At 44.7% G+C, this 20542-nt stretch overlaps 1 protein-coding gene across 1 annotated transcript in view; it reads left to right on the top strand.

Moving 5' to 3' along the window:
* LOC134206849 (uncharacterized) overlaps positions 1-18791 on the top strand; it is a 724314-nt gene extending 705523 nt beyond the window's left edge. Inside the window, exons 20-22 of the mRNA XM_062682581.1 lie at positions 5955-6699; positions 6768-7169; positions 17083-18791. Of these exons, the coding sequence (XP_062538565.1) occupies positions 5955-6699; positions 6768-7169; positions 17083-17518 (1583 nt within the window). The 3' untranslated portion in view covers positions 17519-18791. The remainder of the gene's footprint in view (positions 1-5954; positions 6700-6767; positions 7170-17082) is intronic.
* The last annotated feature ends 1751 nt before the right edge of the window (positions 18792-20542 follow it).

The raw sequence follows: 20542 nt of genomic DNA, 5'->3' as shown, positions 1-20542 counted from the left end.
CTCCCTTCGTGTGGGCAGTGCACGTTGATGATGCTATAGTTGAAGAAACGGCCTTTAATCCTCAGCTTGCACATCCTTGCGTTGATTGGCTGCCACCCAATCACGCGTTGGCGCATCTTACCCAGCACTATGAAGCCGGTTCCCAGCTCGTTGGTGGTGCCACAGCTTTGGTAGAAGGTAGCCGCTCGATGCCCGCTTTTCCACACTTTCTGTCCTGTCCAGCAAATCTCCTGCAGCGCCACGACGTCGAAGTTGCGGGGATGTAATTCATCGTAGATCATCCTGTCGCAACCTGCGAAACCTAGCGACTTGCAATTCCATGTTCCAAGCTTCCAATCGTGATCCTGTATTCGTCGCCTAGGTCTTTGCCGATTATATCGAGTCGCATTATCTCTTATATTGTTCGTAATGATTGGTTTTCTAGGCGGCTTATTGGGCCTGCGCAAACCTCCTGTCTCGTCGGAGGGCCGTCGTGTCAGGGCTGTTTAGCGTCCCACCTAACACCAGGACTTGGGCTTGTGCGCTTTGAGCGGCACACGGTCGCTTTGGTGGGGCCTACTTGCGGATACATGCAGCTTTTTATAGAGGTTTAACAGGGCCCACTGTCAAACCCCACTACATCCTAGGCAAGCCCCACAACTCGCAGATGGCCTGGGGAGGGATCGTCAAGCCCTTGGACATAGTCCCTGCTGCCCGCATCGAGTGGTGTGCCCCCGAAAACGCGAGCACTTTGAAACCTGGATTCTGTCAGGAGTGACCTTAACTTCGTCCGTCTTGATGACTAGGGCATCGCCCTTAGAGCGATTGGCGCCTACCCTAGACTTCTTGCTACCCTCATTCGCCTGGGCCTTCTTTTCGGCCCTTGACGTCTTCGGTTTCCTCTTGTTGTTGACCAAAATCCAGGAGGCGTCATCCCCCTCTATTTCCCTGGTCTGGTGCGGCTGAAAGCTCTCAGCCTGAACTAACCCCTTACTACCGTCTTTCCTGGGTGGACGAACCTTTCCAGGTCCTTCCTCCCCCGGTTTTGGAGGTGCCTGGCAGGGGTTCAGCTTCCCAGCCCCACTACCCTTGTTTGTGGTAGTAACCCTTCGCGTTTTGGAGCGGCCCCCACGGAGCTCATCCCCTCGGTCACGCCCTCGGTCGATTCGACCTTGCCCGAGTCCGCGAATCCTTGGGCCTCAGTCTGGGTAGATCTCGACTCCACGGATTTCACTGGTTTGCACTTGGCCGTCCCGACCGCCCTCTCCAGCTTGGCGTTCAACATGGACTTTCAAAGTTTCAGCAAGCACCCCTTGAGGTCCTTACTGATATTATGCTTCGATGACGCAAAGTCGATGATGGCGTTCAGCTGTTCCGTCGCCACATCGAAGGCTGAAAGCCCATCGCGTTTGCGGTTCATCGCCCTCACAAGCCATGGGCCGTCCATAACCACTACCGGCGTAGCCGGGGAGAAGGTTAAGTGACCCACGCTGACGCTGCGCACCGAGCTGCCGACTATTGCCTCTGACCTCCTAGGCGGAGACCTGAACAACCCACCTCTTGCGAAGGGGTTGTCGCCAACACTACTACCACTAATTGAAGAATTGACTTGGTTTTCCATTTTGGTCCCACGAGTTGCTCGGGAAAGGAGGTCCACCGCGCCAGAGCCCAGCATGACGCGGTAAGGGACAATTACTGTGGAGGGTGCCCAGGTACCCCACAGGCTCCGCTAAAGGCCTAGCTCATTATTCCCCCTGGCCATGCATCCCCTCGGCACGGGTCGCTTAGGGCCTTGGGATTAGGGGTTAGGGACGATGGTCCCCTTGGTCGCACCCCCTCACTCTAGCTGATGTCAGAAGCACAACAGTGCCCAGCCTTCACTATAAGTTAAGTACAAAACCCTTAGCTGGCGGTCGATTGTCATCGGAAGACCCGTGAAAGCGTGAGATTGGAACTTGTGAGGACCAGAGCTGTGTAGATCGCTCCTTCCCAGACGTCAACTCACCATTTCGCAGCCCACCGCACATCCTCTGGATAAGGTTATCCGGGGATGTGACCTGACAACAAACGTCTAGCACCGCTCTCCTTTCAACGACGAAGCAAGGACATTCAAACAGTATGTACTCTGTGGTTTCGTCTAAGTCTGGGTAGTCAGGGCGGACAGGTGATTCCGTATGTCCGAACCTATAAGCAGCCATGGCCTGACAGGAAGTGTGTCAGATAGAAGTGATCTTCCCCATAGGGTCTGCCCATCCAACTAGAAATGATTGATAGCCGCTGGTGGGTTCACCTACCTTTCAAGGAGTTATCCCAATCCCGCTGCTATCTGGCAACCGAGCTCTGGGCCTTGCGGGCTCCTCTGGTAAGACGCATTTCGAAGCACTCCTTATCTTCCCGATTGACCAGGATGCATTCCGTGATACCATGTGGCAGGCATATATCATCCTGAGACACATCAAACGGTACGTGCTCTCTAGCTATTACAAGTAACAGTTTAAACTGAGCGCACTTCCCCAGGAGGGGCCACCGTATCTGAGGATAGATACAGCCATGCCAGTCAGTAGCCTACGTCTACTGGAGCTATTGAACATCATATTCAACTATTTAATAGTGCCGCAAAAGCAACTAAAGTAGGCATTTCGACATGGCTGCCAAGGTCAGCTTGTCGTCTATTACGACCCCAAGGATCTAAAGGTTCAGGCTTTGATATTATCGCGTAGTCACCAACATGAATCATCGCATGTTGTGCCGACTGAGGGTTGTTAACGTCAACCACCTCCGTCTTATGATGAGCAAGCTCAAGACCTTTAGCGCTCATCCAGTCTGCCACAGTAATGATCGCGTAAGCCGCGGTCAGTTCACCCTTACAAATTTACTCCCCGTAAACCTTCAGCATTACACCATCGGCAAAGTCGACGATCTTAACACCGAGAGGAAGCTTGAGTCTCACAGCCTCGTCATACATAAAGTTCCATAGTACTGGGCCCAGGATGGATCCTTGCGGAATTTCTGTGGTAATGGGAACGCTTATCTAACCGATATCTGTCTCGTATAGTAGTACTCAGTTCAGGAAATAGCTTTCCAAGATCCTCTACAAGCCCTGGGTCGGACAATAACCTGTCGATCATCTGCTATTGGTCACCGTGGTAGAACACACCATTGATCTTAGCTATCGCTACACCCTCAGCGAATGACCGTACAACTTCTTGGACCGGGTACCGGCACGTTGCGCAAATAGCCACCATCCTAGATCCATTCGCTACCCAGTTTCCCTTATCGGCAGGGACGTTGTACGGGTCGACCAGGAAGGAGACGTCGATTCTCGACTGGTCCACAACCGGTAACCTGAAGCACGCTGCTAGCATGCCAAAGGGTGCACCTCTTAGGTATAGAGAAGTCTGCTAGACTTCTGCACAACACTGCGAACTGACGGCCTAGCTGATGTCGCCTGCATCCTCTTCCAGTGACTTGCACTGGAGGGTTACTTCAACACCCAACGACCTCACCTCAACGCCGTTATCCAAAATCTACTGAGCCAGCTATTTATAAGTCCACTCGATTGTGCGTCGCGTTTCAGCACTGAGGTCAGTTCCCCGGCCTTGGTGCGTCTGACGTTTCGCACGTCCTCGTCCCCGAAAGTCTTTCGACCTTCGCATCGACTTCAGTACCTTTCATTGTCGGTTTCACTCAACGAGGCCTCGTCATTTTCCTTTAGTTTCTTTGCAGGACAGGATACGTTCGACTTACGCTTCGCTCAATCGACCAGCTGCCAGGAATTTTCGGTCCGCTGTGGAAAAGGCTGGCTTGGATTGAAGTCTCTCGAACTCCACTGCACCGCGCTCCGCACCGTCCAAGCTATGTTTGGCCTTTACAATCAAGCGTTGTTAGACTTTGCGATTCACATCACCAGCAACTCATCCGCGGACTGCTGCCTGAGACGTTTCAGGTTTGGCGCAGTCCGTTCCTTGTTGCCGCTCCAAGGAAGAAGAAGGCCTCGGTCTGTACACCTTTGCCGGCCTTTTCGTTTCCAGTCAACCGCACGATGAACGCTTATTGTTCTTGTCTTGCGACTCGAATAGCCTGTCAGAGCACTAAAACGATCTAATGAGGTTGTTCCGAGCGCTCGTGAACATCGATCCGCATCCTGAGTGGGTGCGTGTGCAAACCTCCGCTATTCCACTCTCCACACTATGGGTGGAGACCTCATCAAGCCCCTCCTCACGAAGAGGTTCGCCGCCACACATGCTGCTCCTACTTCTAATGAATATGAAGGACTATTCATTGCTATTGTGCTGCCGTCGAATCCTACTAAAATAGTCGCCTTAATGATCGTCGACGACGGATAGTTCTGGGTGCAGTTTAACCATCACCAGATAGTAAAGGATGGTGGCAGTAGGTGCTGCGATTGGTCATATTCTAGAATGTGACGAAATCTACTATTCTTTTGTTTGTCAGCCAGTGGGCGCCAAACTGCCCGTAATAGTCGGTCTAAACATTTCCTCCTGGCTAACCTGAGTGTTCAAATCTCATATGATGCATCCTTATCATCATCAATTGTGGACTGTGAACGTTGCTTAAGCAAAAGCTGAGTAACCGGTCTTTTATCCTCGACCTGCACATTCTCTCATTGATCGGTCACCACCCAATAACGCATCTCCTTACTATGAAAGCTGTTCCTAGCCCGCAGTTCTGGTAGACGATATGGTTACCTTCCAACACACCTCCTGCAGCGCTACGATGCCGAATTCGAGGTGATTCAGCACATTATTGGCACATTATTGCATGTGCTCCCGATGAAATTGAGAGATTTCGTTATCACCTTTCTCAAGTTGGTGAACTTTGTGCCTTCTCTGTTCTGACTAGCGTTATTTCCTTTAAGCCGTTTAATTCCCCTGTGTGAACAATTTCTTAAGCCCTTTGTTTTTCTGTCCGCTCCTTTTGGAATCCTCTACCCCGTCGAGCCATTCATATCCCGCCTCAATCGCAGCTACTCGGATAGCCCCCAGCGCTGGAGCAATACTACTTCGACAGGAAGTTCCCCCGCAACCGACGACGGGTGACCGGTTGAGTGTCGAGGTCGATCCAACGATTATGGTTAAATGGTGCCCGACGACCAGAAGGCAGTGCGTTCGCACGCCGCGATCTACTCAACTAGTTCCCGGCGGTGGATCTAGCGTACTCCGAGTAAACAAATTCCCATGCTCTTGAGCGCCAATCGTTGAGCCATCCAGCTCAAGCCACCACTAGGCTAGGGCTTACCCACATTGACTCTACAACTTGATACCCGAGCCTTCAATTTTATATCAGTTATAAATTTGTCCGGAGCAGTACGTAAGATAGGTTTTCCTTTGATAGCCAAATAGCTAGATAGCAAAATTATGTTGATATTAGTTTTTCCAAGTAATAAAAAATAATATGAATAAATCAAACCCAGTGCAATCTTATCGAATATAATTGAAAATAGGCTTTCGCGATGCTCTATAGAACGAACCATCCCCGAACGCAATCCATCGGAATCTCACAGAAAACCACACTCTAGGGGGTGTAGGTAGATGATAGATTACTGCATCGAAGCTGAAGAAAATCTCAAAAAGAGGCGCAAAGCTTTGTAAATAACTCCTCCGCTACACTTACTATTGGAACAAGAACTCAATTTGTATCCCGGCACCACTACCCAACTCCACTACATAGAGCCCCGGATTATCAAGCTCAAATTATTTAATCTCGTTCCCTTTTGACTAATTTTAACCACCACCACCTCCACCAGCAAAACGTGTAATGTTAAGAACAATTGCTAGCATTTCTATAACCAAAACAACAAATTTTGCTTGTCCGGTTGAACAACTGAAACTCGAACCGAAATTTGGTTTTTTCTCTCTTCTTTTTCCCGTTTTTGGTCGGTTCTCCCTTCGAATAAACCAACCGCCTGTGTGCGTTGTGAACCACACGCTCACATACACAAAATCCAAAAAAAGGCGAAGAAGAGACAGTATCGTTCATCGATCTACCCCCCAACAATACCTCGAAACTTCCAGAAAAGGGCATACTCAAAAAACACGGATTCGGTCTAGTGTTGGTCGATAGCAATAAAGAAAAATGGCCCGACGATACACAGTCCGATAATCTCGAATTGATAGCTCAGCAAGACTCCACTATTCCTCCATCAGGTGGCCAGGCGGGCGCAGCAGTCGTGGGCCCCGTACCGGATGGCATGAAGTTTGTCAACGGTTACCACGAGGATATCCTCGAAGCATTGCGCCGGTCGGCAGCCCAGGTACCACGAAGTAGTGCCAACACACCATCCGGTAGCTTCAGTGAGGAGCTCCTGCGGAAAACCCTCACGGATTGTGTAACCAACATGCAGATGCAGAACGCGCCGAGCGTCTACCCGACGGAGCGCGAGTACCAACGAGGCAGCAGTTCCCGCACCGGCTCCAAAGAGAACGTCTGCGTGCCTCATCCACTGCTGAGCGACACGACAGCCACCTCTACGCTGATACAGCATCATCGACAGCAGCAGCACACCCAAGACGAAGACGACACGCCCTCTGTTGGGCCGTTACGTATCCGAAATCTAGAAGACCTAATACGACAGCTGGAGCAACACTCATCACGACATATGAGTCCTAATGGCTCCGAAGACACTCGAGTTTCTGAAACAGAAATCGATCGTCACTATAGAGTAGATAGTTCAGCGCCTTGTAGTGAATCATCGCATGGGTAACTGATATATTGGCTTCCTATAAACAAATCTCTCCATACACTAACTTCTTCTTTAATGATTCCAGCTCAAACCAACAACTAGCTCAATCACAGAAAACTGCCACGATACTGCCGCCCTACAGTAGTCGCTGTCGTCCACCGCGATCGGATGACGAATCCCGGTTTTCTTATGGAGGTGGCGGTGGAGGAGGACCTGGAAGTAGCGGTACCGGACGTTACCGACATTCTACCAGCCGTCATCCCGCCCACCAACCCCATTCACCTCACTCCTTTAGCCATCACACACACCACGGCCATGCCCACGGCCACTCGTCACATGCAGGCCATTCGTCGCATCATTCGTCCCATACGCATCTGCATCAGGATGAAGAAGGAATCTACGAAAGTGCCGATCCCCACCCGGTGCATCCGCACCCACACGATAGAAACGCCCTGAGCGACCAGCGCGATACCAACGATAGCGAAAGGTATGTGTCTCTAACCTAAAACAATCAAAGCCAAAACAAGACCAAAACAACAGCACCTAGCGTAAAATGGTGATAGTGGCTGCCTGCAAACCGCTTCGTATTATGCATACACATGTACCACGATAGCAACCTTCTCATCCTGCACTAACCTTAACCAATATTAATCTTACCTTCGCCATAGTGTACGCTTTTTATTCAAACAAATCTCCACTCCCTTACTCTGAGAAACCAATCAAACAACATCAAACCCAAATGCACACATGTGTAAAACAATCCAGCTTTTTCCGGACCATTGCATTTTAGTTCCCATGCTTCATCACTATCATCCGAACTGTGTAAATATCGCCATAAAAAGCGTGATTGCGATGGCGGTGGCAGCAGCGGTGGCGGCGGCGGAGGCAGCGGAAGCATCATCAGCGGTGGCGGCGGCGGCGGCACCGGCGGTGTCCCCAGCCGTCGACGACGAGAATTCGTCAACACTAGATCCTTGGACATTCGCGAACTGGACGGGACGGGTTCATCCGACGGCTAGTAAGTTAACGCAAAACATTAACGTTATCCCTCCGGAAAGTTTGATATGATCTTCTCTCTACAATTGTAGTACCCAGTTTGGAACGTAGACAAACCATGCCCCCCCATACAAACGAGCTCTTGCGTAGAACTTTCGGATCTTTTATGTAAATAACACACTGTTGAAGACACCATCGTAGACTTTGTCACCCGTTCAAGCTATCCTTAAGGAGAACACGATGATTATCTGATTTAGTGTTTCCGGTACGAAAACTCTTATGATTCCCATCACGTTTAGTTAGGTCACTATCCAGAAGATCCGCTACGATAAGCCTTTTTGTATCTACAGTATGGAATACCCTTTAAATCAGTCCATTTTATGTTGTAATCTTCACTCAGGACTATTTAGAATTTGGATACATAGGTAGGATACGAAATATTCAGATAACTAATACATCAAGACACTTCAACGAAGGCAAAAAAAGAGACAAAAAACTGATATCTGCTTTACTTTAATTATGTCTGTTGTTTTAAATAGCATACAAAGTTGAAAGACATACGAAGATAGTAACGTATATATTATTTATTTACATATTCAATATGTATATGCGTTAATTTTTAAGGATATTTATTTACGCAAATGTAAAAGAGAAATGATGGCCCTTCTATTGGAATTAGTGATTTTCCTTTTCTTGGTTCTTTCTGTTGTAAGTTAGTAAACGAGTAAGCAAATCTATTTGGACAGCATTCCTTTTTCAAGCATTGACCAACATCCCTATTGCAGGTTTTTCCCCAATATTACAAAAACATTGCTGCCTCGCAGCTTAGTGTTCATTAAGCTCACTGCTCAACATCGTCGTGGCATCGAGTCAACAAACGCAGCAGATGTTTCCTGGATGATTTTGTCAAATTCAGATGAGATTACCAGCCGCAATTGCTGGATGCTTGTTGGTTTGTGCTCCTTGACCTCAATTATCAAAGTTTACCAAAGATTAAGGTCGGAAGATTGTGCTGACCACTCCATAACATTGGTAAGCTTTTCCTTGAGCCACTGCGAAACCAGCATTGAGGTATGGTTCAGATCTCCATCTTTTTAAAACGAATACCTGGGCCCCAACTTTAGCTTTTGTGCAGACGCTGGTAGTTTTCGCTTCAAAATTGCCAAATAAACATCATTGGTCATGATTCCAACGATGAACACAAGTTTCCCAACGCCGAATACAGCCATAAATTCCCACACCATGACTCTACCCGCAGAAAAAAAATCCAATTCATGCTCAGTTGGTTGAAAAATCAATATTGGTAAAGTAACTCACCACTGCCATGCTTGACTGTAGGCCACAAACAGTCCTTTTTCAAACTTTCATCGTCTCGCCGCCATTTCCTTGTTATACCAACAGACCCAAATAGCATTACTTTCGTCCCGTCCGATCGAATCACTTAATTCCTGTCATTACGGGTCCATGAAATGCGGTTCTGCGCTCATTAAATCTTTTTTTTATATTTATAGCTTCCTAGGTGCTACTCTGCCCTTGAAACCTTTCTTGTGAAGACGATTTCATACGGATTGTGATGTCAGTTGAATGCATAACTCGCTTTCAATCTGTTTCGCAATAGGCAATCCTACGCCTTTGCTCATAAGGCTACTGAAGACCCCCGATGGGAATCGGATATTTCATGAATCTCCTGTTCCATGGTGTATCAAAAACTACATCGGAACTGTGGGAAGCAGGTTTCCGAAGTATTCAATTACCAATGCGTTAAGTACCTCACAACGAATGAGAAACTTACTTACTTATGGGTACTGTACACCTCCGTTGGTGTAAAGGGCCGTTTTGAAAGATCTCCATCCTGAGCGATGTCCAGCTATCGCTTTAACCAGGTTAGATTTCGGTCGACTTTTTTCATTTCTTTATTGAGGCTTCGACGTGGTTTGCCTAATGGTCTGTTTACAGATTTCGCTTCCGCCCTATGTAAACTGTAACCGACCCAGCCCCACTTCCATTCTCAAACTTCTTTTGCTATCGGCCTCTAGTGCAACGACGATGGAACTCGTTGTTTCAGATCCAGTTGTGAGGTCACTCGGCACGAATTATGTACCGCAGGCATCTGTTGATAAACACCTGCATCCCTTGAGTGTTCTCCACTGATACACACCATGTTTCGCTAGCATATTACAACACAGATTTCATGTTAGAGTTGAGAATTCCGGATTTTGGTGCGTTTACTTATCTGCCTGTTTTCCAGATATTTCTTAAACTCGCTAAGGCAGCCTTTGCTTTCTTGATCCGTGCGCCATCTGACGCCATTTGGCTACCAAGATATTGGAAGCTTTCAACATTCTCCACTGATTGCGCGGCTACTAAAAAATTGGAAGAAGTCGCCGTGTTTACTTCCATTGATGACTAAACCTGCCAAAGAGGAGCGCTAGGCGAGATCGTTGAGCTTACTCTGCATATTCGAGTGCGCGCCGTTGATCGAGGAGTGCAACGTCATCAGCCACTTCGAAGTAGTTTAGGTGCTGCTTGGTTATCGGCCATAGCCGCAATTTGCTTCACTCTCAATCACACCTTCCAGAATCTCGTCGATTGCGATGAAGAACAGTAACGGTGATCAAATACATGTTCCTCCCCTTTGCGTCTCAGGGCGCACCACATATTCTCGTGATTGAGACGGTCGAAAACTTTTTCGTAGTCAATGACTACCAAGTAAAGAGAATCTTGGAGTTCTTGCTGCTTCTTGCTTGCTGGAGAGTCGCATCGATCTTCTCCTGAATCCGGGCTAGGATAACTTTGCATAGAACTTTGAGAACGGTACATAGCAACATAATACCTCGTCAGTTATCGCATACAGTCAGGTCACCCTTTTGGGCACCTTCACTAAGATACCTTGTATTCAGTCGACGCAGTAGTTGAGGGGATGTCATGGGGTTAGCATCTCGCCTGATATGCGATCGACCTCTGGGGCTTTATTCGATGCTTTGGATGGCTGTTTGAATCTCTAGCAGTGATGGAGCTTCGGTATTGACGCGTGTTATACGTCGGATCCGTGGCCTGGCTGACACTTGAAAAAGTTGTTCGAAGTGCACGAACCAGCGTTTCAGCTGGTCAGTTGGGTCGGTCAATAGCTAACCATTCGCGTCTTTCACAGGCATCGTTGCATTCATCTCCACCCCACTTGAGCGTCGTGAGATATCGTAGAGGAGGCGAATGTCCCCGGTTGCTGCGGCTCTCTCTCTCTTTCGTCGGCAAGAGATCCAGGCTCATGTCCCGTCGACATGAGCGTTTTACTTCCCTCTTCAGAACCAAGTATCGTTGATGGACTAAGACTTTGCATCCTCTGGTTTTTGATCGCTCTAATCGCGGCTTTGGCTTCTCTTCGCTCCTCTATCTTCCTCCAGGTCTTATCGGTGATCCATTGTTTCCTCTGGGTGCGCAGTTCGCCCAGATTATTCTCGCTGGTGGCGATGAAGTCATTCTTGATGGCGGTCCACTGGTCTTCCACGCAGTCACCTTCCGGTATATCTGCAGCTCGCGTCTCCAGTTCTTCAACGAAGGACCGTTTCATCGTGGCATCTTACAGTAGTCGTGTGTTGAACCGTCGTCCAACTCTTCCCTCCTGCCGACGAATCAGCGCAATGCGCAGGCGTATTTCGCTGATGAGGAGGTGATGATCAGCTATCGGCACTTCGTTTATTCCGTACGTATCAAGAATGCTCCGTTTCCATTTTCGGCTTATGCAGATGTGGTGGATTCGATTTTATGTAAACCCGTCACGGTAGACCTACGTGTCCTTGTGAACCGGTCGATGAGGGAAGAGCGATCCCCCAAAGACCATGTCATTATTACCACAGAATACTGCGAACAGCTCTCCGTTTACGCTCATTTCTCCGAGACCATGGCGTCCCATAATGCGCTCCTGGTTCGAGTTGATATCCTGATATCACCCTTCGGAATTCTATCTACGACGGCATTGAGTTGGCTGTAGATGTTCTCTTTGTCTTGCAGATCGGCAGCATCGGTTGGCGCATAACATTGGATAAAAGGAAGGTTTCGGACCCGTGTGTTCTAAACCTGGCAACGATTATCCTTTCACTTATAGGTTCCCACTTATAAAGCGCAGATTATGCCTGGAAAGCCAACTCTGCGATGCCGGGGAGTGCGCACCTCGCTAGCCAGAGTATAGCAGAACTTGTCCCGACGGCTTTCTGTGTTCTCCAAAGTTTGGCCAACGGACTTAACTCAGTCCCAGGATCTCAAGCTTCATGGGGCGTGCTTCATTGGCAAGTTGTGCCAATTTACCCTGCTGGGCTAGGGCTGAAACGTTACATGTTCATATTCGTGTCCGTTGTTTCGCGCTAAGAGTCGTTGCCGTAAAATCATTCCGAATTCTTTCATTATCGAATTCTCGAACAAATTGATACTTCGGGACAAGTAGGTTGTTGATCCATCCACCTATCCACCGGGATGGGGCTGCCATCTTAGGTATAGATTCCGGGGAATGCCAGAACAGACGCTGTTGGAGCCGCACCTCCTTGGTGAACAGACGCTCGATCAGTCGGGTCATAATTGTTTAAATTTCCACCCAACACCAGGACTAGGCTAGTGCGCTTTGAGCGGCACACGGTCGCTTTGGTAGGGCCTGCTTGCGGACACATGCAGTTTTTTTTATAGAAGTTCAGCAGAGCCCACTGTCGAACCCCACCACATCCTAGGCACCTTAGCCAAATCGTAATTACACCACGGAGCCGGATTCTTTGAACATTTTAAATCGTAAATCGCCTTATCTATGCCAAAAGCCCAGCGGGCATATGTACAGCACATGTTTCAAAATGGGGAAATTGATATGAAATTTGCGAAAAAGAATCCATGTGTCCTGGAGGGAGTCGAACCCTCAACCTCCTCTTTAGATAGGCGTGTGTCCGCTACACAACAAGACCACTTAAAGGTCACGTTTGCAGAAAGCCACTCATGTAAATATATTCACGCATAATGTTGTGGATTCGTTGGGGATTCACCTCGATTATTATCTTAATTGATTCAGCTATGGTGGCGACGTTTGAGATTTTGGCTTTCACTCTCTTTGGATCAAATACGGGGTTACTACCAGGTATGGGAAAAATCGGATCATTTAGTGCTGTTCTTTCACTCACCTTTACACACAATCGTAAATTAGGCAACTGTACATGAGCCCTTCCATTTTTTTAATTTCGATTGTCTGCCGTTTGGCAGTTAGTCCGTCAGTTAGTAACGAATCAAGCCAAAAATAAACAGACAACATTCATCACCGAATCTTTCCCGCAGATAGCAAATAATGCATAGCCGAGTATTTGTTTACATTCGGTTCGCAAACGAACCAAATGCAAACGAAATCGCAAATGAGTGGTGAGTGAGGATTCGGCAGAAAGATTCAGGCCGCAAAACGAATCATTGAGTCTAAATTGAATCAATCTTCTGAGTCCAACTTAGTGTTTTCTGCGGCTTTGGGACAGTTCGTCGAATGACATTTCGTCGAATGACGTTTAGTCGAGTGACATTTAGTCGAAAGTACATTTGGTCGAAGGGACATTTAGTCGAATGGAAATTTAGTCAATTGGACATTTAGTCGAAAGGACATGAAGTCGAAAGGACATTTAGTCCAAAGGACATTTAGTCGAATGTTGAATGTGTTTAGTCGGTAATAGGTAATGGATAATTCGCCAACAGATTTTTGGTTAAATTTGAAAAAATAGTTTACAAGATACATTGATAAACTGATTAGAGGAATTCAGTGGACGTGCGGTAGTATAATCAACAGCTGTAGAAACGAGTACGGATGCCAATGAGGATTTTTCATCTAACTAACCCAGCTAACAGAAACTTCAGTATCTTAGATACTGATGGTGAAATATCCTCTGATCTATTTTTCTGCACATGGCCAAAAACCAATGATAGCAATGTTATTTTGTCAATACTTCATCGTAGTCGGCTTTGGAACATTTAGTCTAATGACATTTGGTCAAATGACATTTCGTCGAAAGGACGTTTAATCGAATGGAAATGGTTTTCTTATTCTTTTCATTGAAATTCTTTCTTTCACTTAATATTTATACAATAATTAGTTCAGAATAAAATTCCAAACGTAATTCGTAGAAGCATCATTAGACTGAATTTCTTTTCACCAGGTGGAATACAATTTTTTACCGGGATCTCAGCAAAATGTTTAACTTTTACCGAGATTCGCACAGCCGTGCCCCAGCAAACATGTTTTTTGCCGAGATTTCTGTAAAAATTGCTGAGAATCCGAAAATCAGCTAACAAACGCCATGAAATATCAGTTTTTTATTTTGCTGGATTTTTGCCGAGCTGCAGAAATAAAAACTAAGTTTGTTGATTCATCGTAGTCGGTTAGAGGGATTCATCAAAGTCTATATCCAGTCAGGAGTATTCTCGGAATATTCATCGTTTTCGTATTATTTATTCTTTTTATGAACCCATCATTCTTTGGACAATATTGTTTATATAAATCATTCATTTTTTAATTGTTATTGACTAAAGTTCTATTTTTAAATAGGCATTCGACGGAACATCATTAGACTAAATGTACTAAAAACTTTAATTCGAAAATCCGCTTTTGAACAAACGTCATTCGACCAAATGTACGCAGATTCTTCATTTTAAAATCTTATTCCGACTAAATGTCCATTCGACGTAGTGTCCTTTCGACCAAATGTCATGCGTCTCTAATGGATTAAAAAATCATTTTCGATTAAATGTCCCTTCGACCAAACGTCCATTCGATGTAATGTCTTTCGACCAAATGTCATTCGACGAAATGGTATAGATTCGTTTTCTGCTGCACTCACTATACATCGGTTCTTTCTCATCTCTCGATATCTCAGTAGGTATGAATCGTTTGTTGATTCGCTGTTGGGTTGTGTAGCATTCATTTTGCAATCGTGTGTGAGCGAGTTTTCCCATAACTGGTTACTACTATATTTAAACTTGAAATTTTTTCTTGTGAATACTATTTTTAAACTTGCATTTTTTTCTTGTGATACGAAACAGTAGGTATTAATAAGTCAACAACAGAATTCACATGTTTCAAATCTAAGCACAGAAACACCTACAATACTACAGTTTTTGAAAGTTAACTTTAATTTTACAATGTCGCCATGGTTTTGGTCTAATTCGGCACTAATCAGAAAATGCATGAACATATTTTAAAATTAGTAGCAACAAATGCTATATTATATAAGAAACAAATGTGGAACATACCTTGTGGATAGTTTCTTTTAAGGATAAAATTTGAATGTTCCCTGATTTACTTGTTTTGTGATATCAATGCCAAATTTTGCTAGGTGGTCCTGAATATGAGTCCTGTCGAAAACACAGCTCTAACCCTATTCATGGCTTTTAACTATGATTTTTTTTAACATGTAGCGAAAGATCTCTAAGAGGGTCAAAAAAATACTGTCCTGTAACATTAGTAAGGTTGCTAATCAAACAAATGAATCACTACATAAATGAGCATTTGTCTAGAGGATTGCCCATAGTTGCAATTCCATTATGACAAGATCAGCTGTTCTTGCACAGAGAACCAACAGCTGTTTGCTTGGGACTTTTGTTAGGTCATACTGGCGCCTGCTACGTCAGAATGCAAGTCAATGTAGGGAAGGGGAGAAAATGATGATGCGATCACTCACCAACTGAAATATACCTCTGCACTTGCCACGAGTTCATGCGGAATTTATTGGATTTTTTGGGTTTGGTTTGAGGGGCAAAGGTTCTTCTTGGTTAACGAGTTGCCATGTGATATAGATAGGGGAAAGCAATTGATGCAACTTCCAATTGAATGTAGGAAACGAACTTTTTTTTTCGTTCTAATAACTGCTGCTAGCAGTTATTGCTAGAATAGTCAATTTGAAGGTTTAGGATAGAGAAACGGAAATGGTGTAGAAGCCCATTTCCAGTTCTAGCGATTGCTATGACATGAGAAATATAGAGAAAGATACAAAGTATGAGAATGGAACGAGCCTGGGATTGAACCCACGAGCTCCTGCATATGAGGCAGAAGCAGTAGCCATACGACTACCAAGCCCGTTTAGATTCGTGCTAAAAAGTACACTAGAACAAAACTACCTTGGTTTAAGGGAAAATAGAGGGGGTCAAGTCTCGCCTTCTTCCCCTTTGTTTACGGTAGTTGTGCAGTTAACGGCGTTAATAATCTATGCACCTTTACGTGTTTTGGTAGCATTGGTTTGATTCCCATCATATATTTCACCTGGTCCACCGAATATTTGGAAAATATCCGTTTTCAGTTGTAAGAAACTCTACCATGAGTAATTTTCTTGCAATGATATTTTAATATAACCCTCTTGTTTGAGAGAGACAATTATTATCGTTTTGTTCATATTATTATTATTATTTTAATTTGAGATTCTTGTCGCCGTAGGCTGGCTCATCTCTAAAGAGAGAGTATAATGTTAAGTAGAATTCGGCATACAACATACAAAATATTTTACAAATATATTTCACAGAAAACCGCATTTCTCTTTTCAAATTTCTAATTGAATTTATGATCGAATTGTATAATTTACATGTTTGGAATATCAAAACTATTTTTCATTATCGCGGGTAATAATACGTCCTTGGTATTGGGAAATTGGATAAAAACATAGTTAAAAAGGTTGTCAGAGAATTTATTTTTCGTATTTTGAATACATTTGTTGTTCAAACATTCCAGTTGTATAAAAAATGACCCGTATTATTCTCAATATTATAGTTTAAGTTTTGAAATAGGATGATTTTTGAATAATTGTACATCACTTAGTAAGATTGTTAAGAGCAGTTGCAATCAAATTTCACAAAGTGCAAATATGTTGAGTAATTCAGAATAATTATTTACTAAACAAAGAATGTACAAAACATCATACATCATAAATAAACCATATTGCATCTAAGGCATCCAGAACAATTCCTACGGAGGATCTAGGTAGAATCCTGACCCGATGCGCACCTGTACAAAGCCACAGTTTGTTAACCGCCACCGCAATCACCCCATCCGTAATTGCCCGTAGTGTTTGAAATGCTTGTATGATTTTCTTTAAGTAGAATTTCTTCTGGTCTTTATGAGTTTTCTATGTTCTTTTTTGGAATGTTTTAAAAACACTGGAGCACCCGACTCTCACAAAACCACTCGCAACGCACCCATGCCGAGCACCTGTCTCACTCCCGTCTGAGAAGCGAGAAGACTGGCCGCTCACGCGGCTCAGTTCCCGCGTCCGATCCCTTCCCCATTGATTACTCTTGATTTGGTTAGTTGACCTGAAAGACCAAAAGAAAGTTTTTTCAACCATTTGTTTCTTTCTTTGTTTGTTTTGGTATAAACTACGAAATTGCCCTGCTGCCTATCACTGTTTTAGTGATGACTTATTTCAAGCTCAACAACAGTTAGCCCGATGGGCGAGTGAGGACGTGGTTTCCGTGGTGGTAATGGAGCAAGGATCGGATTCGTCCCACGCGCAAGGTCCATCATCAGCCAGTACCATGCACGGCCATATTCAACAACATCCATCGCATCAGCAACAGCAGTTGCTTCACGACAACAATTCCACCACCATCACCACCACCAGCAACGTCAATGGAGTACCAGCAATGGGCAGTTGTCACAATATCACCAGTTTGAGTCATCAGCTGGTGAACAGCAGAGACTACTATCCTTCACCACCCTCCACCGAGACCGAGAGCTCTGGAAGCGTGGTACCGCCGTCGAGACGTGGACCCATTATGCAAGGCCAAGGACCAGACGGAAATCATATAATGGAGAATACAGGTCGCTATCCCGAATATAAACACTGATAGTAGCTAAACGGGATTTAATGCCGGCAGAGATTGAATCCCTACATTGACAAAAGCCAAATCAACTACTAGATCTTCCAGATCGCAACAAAAACCAGAACAGCAAACAACCGAATAACCGCTGCTAAAACGGAAAATTTAACGTATTATCAACATCATCACCATCGAGACGAATTTAACAGGACAGAGTAAACATTCAGTATAGCAAACGCAAACCCATTCACATCCTAGAACTATTCTTTCCATGAAGAGAGGGAATCGTTTTCAGTGAAAATAGCTGTAAATGAACCATAATAGGGATAATAAACAGAAAAACACTTTCCATAAATAATTCCAAAGCAAACCGAATGCGCGGACTCGAGTGAGTGAGTTTAGAAATGCAAGACGAGAACAGCAGCGCGTGGAAGCAGAGAATCCTATAGAAAAACGGAAAAATAATGTTGAAATAACCAGTGAGAACAATATGAGTAACAAAGTGTTCACCATTATCATCCCCCACTTCCCCTGCTAAATATATCGTCAGCACCTTTCATGCTTTCCAAATCATCATCCACCCAGGTGTCTATCCACCCACAATTGTGTGTCCTCTCGTTTCAGTAGCAACTTCAGCCAACAGCAGGAGCCGAAGCGAACAGCAAAAAATAGACGAACACACACAAATACAAGGCATAAAACAGGTCGATGAGTTGCCAGTATTATATTATGATAACACAAACCGCGTGAGCGTATAGGATATGCAAATTAAATGTCCTTGCCCCGAGTCCGAGGAAATGGGAAGGATCCAGTTCCGAGAAGCAGGAGAAATGAAAATTTTCAAAGCTAATTTACGCAGACCTGGTAGGTAGGATCAGGCCCGTTGGTAGACCATGCGATAGATCCCAATCGCAGAATCCACACACGAAGCACACACATTACCAATCAATTACATGCACATAATACTATATACTAACAACCATAGTTTAATATATTCTCATGTTACTTCGATTGATTGTCCGTTTCGAAATAAGGAAGAAAATTTCGAAAATATTTTCAGTGAGTTTAAGGGGAAACTGTCCAGAATCCAAATAATTTTCATCGCTCATTTTCGTAAGCACCAATCGCAACAAAGAAGCAACGAAGAACTGTCATCTTTTTATTCTAGCTTTCCTGCATCGCAGCAAGCGTGGAATAAAAAGATGACAGTTGCTCGTTGCTTCATTGTTGTTTTTTGATGGTTGGTTTAAGGTTCAAATTACCGTCATCCAGTCATTGACGAGAAAGACAGCCACGTGCTTGTACCACCCCCAGTAAGAAAACCACCCACCGAGGAGAAAAAGCAGTCTCCAGCTGGATGGAGGAAGTATTTTTGTTTCAAAGATAGCTAAGACATAATTATATCCGGTGGATGTTTCATTTGACTGTATTTCGCTTTAGTTTTCAAAAAAACTGCCTTTTGCAAAAAAATTTCCCAACAGGGGAAATCTACGATTTACTCTCACGCTCTCTCATATATAAGAGAACGTGAGAGTAAATCGTCAATTTCCCCTCTTGGGAAAAAATGTTGCAAAAGACAGTTTTTTTTAAACTAAAGCGAAATACAACCAAATGAAGCATCCACCGGATATAATTATGACTTAGCTATTGAATGATGTAGTTTTGAAACAAAAATACTTCCCCCATCCAGCTGGAGACTGCTTTTTCTCCTCAGTGGGTGGTTTTCTTACTGGGGGCTGGTACAAGCAAGTGGTTGTCTTTCTCGTCAATGACTGGATGACGGTAATTTGAGCCTTAAATTGGAGCTTCGGTCGTTCGTGTATGATATTGTTGGTCGAATAAATTGAGTGTTCGCGCCGTTGTTGGTAGAACATGGTGGAAGCTTGACTAAACGAGAGGTGGAGTCAATGTTGGTCAAACTGCTTGACCAGTGCGTACGCTACATAACATTCCAATTGAGAACCGAAGTGAGCTTAAGGTCACTCCTGACGGAATCCAAGTTTAAAAGTGCTCGCGTTTTCGGGGACTCACCACTCGATTCAGAGGCGGCGCACAACTGTAATTTTTGTTGATTTAGCTTTGCTGCGTCGCAGCATGCGTGAAATAATAAGAATGGCAGTTGTGCGTTGCTTACGTATCGAGTGGTGTGCCCCAGAAAACGCGAGCACTTTTAAACTTGGATTCCGTCAGGAGTGACCTTAAGCGACAATATAAGTTTGTCCCGCTTCCGGATGGCGCAACTGCAACGGGAGAGTAGTGCGCATGATAGCACGCACGCATGGCTACGATTAGATGCGCACGCACTACTAGCGATGCATTTGAGATATCCGGAAATGGGAAAAAATCGATTGTCGCCAGAGCTCTGTTCGGCTTTCAATTCGAAATACAATACTGGCTTTTCCATGTGACAGATCCGATACTGAACTTGGTTACATCGGCTGTTTTTACATTCGGCCTAATCTGTATTTGCATTTGTGCCAGGCTGTTTAGGCTTGTTTTCTTGACCTGTAAGTATAGTTACAGCATTGTGCCTCTCTTTTATCGTCTAATATGAAACAGACAATCAATTTCAGTTTTTTAGTAGAATGTCTTCTCTATCATAAAACGAGTTAGTACTATCCCATTTAATTCCACCACTTGATTGTATCTTTACAGATACGTATTTTGACCTCATGATGATAGCCTTTATGATAGCTTTTAGACACTAAATCTCTCATCTGATAAAAAATACAGATAGCTGTCGCGCCAGTGCGCTAACTATGGAGAGCTTTAGGTTTAAGGACAAGCCTCCCGTAATCCAATTAAATGCAATCGCGTTTTCAAGAGCACCCCATTCAAAACAAATGCCACGCACAACTGTCATTTTGATTATTCCACGCATGCTGCGACGCACGTGACGTCTGTTTTAAGAGCATTTCAAAAATTAAAACTACATTACTCGCATAACTTTTCAAACGCTAACATTTTTTCCATGAATTCAAGACAAAATTTTTAAAACGTCTTATCTGCTTTTGTAAACAAATATTCAAACGACGATTTGACGAATCTAAT

The sequence above is a fragment of the Armigeres subalbatus genome, chromosome 1 (assembly GCF_024139115.2).
Source record: "Armigeres subalbatus isolate Guangzhou_Male chromosome 1, GZ_Asu_2, whole genome shotgun sequence".
NCBI lineage: Eukaryota > Metazoa > Arthropoda > Insecta > Diptera > Culicidae > Armigeres > Armigeres subalbatus.
Note: the sequence above shows the minus strand (reverse complement) of the source record. Positions and strands in the feature narration are given on the sequence as shown.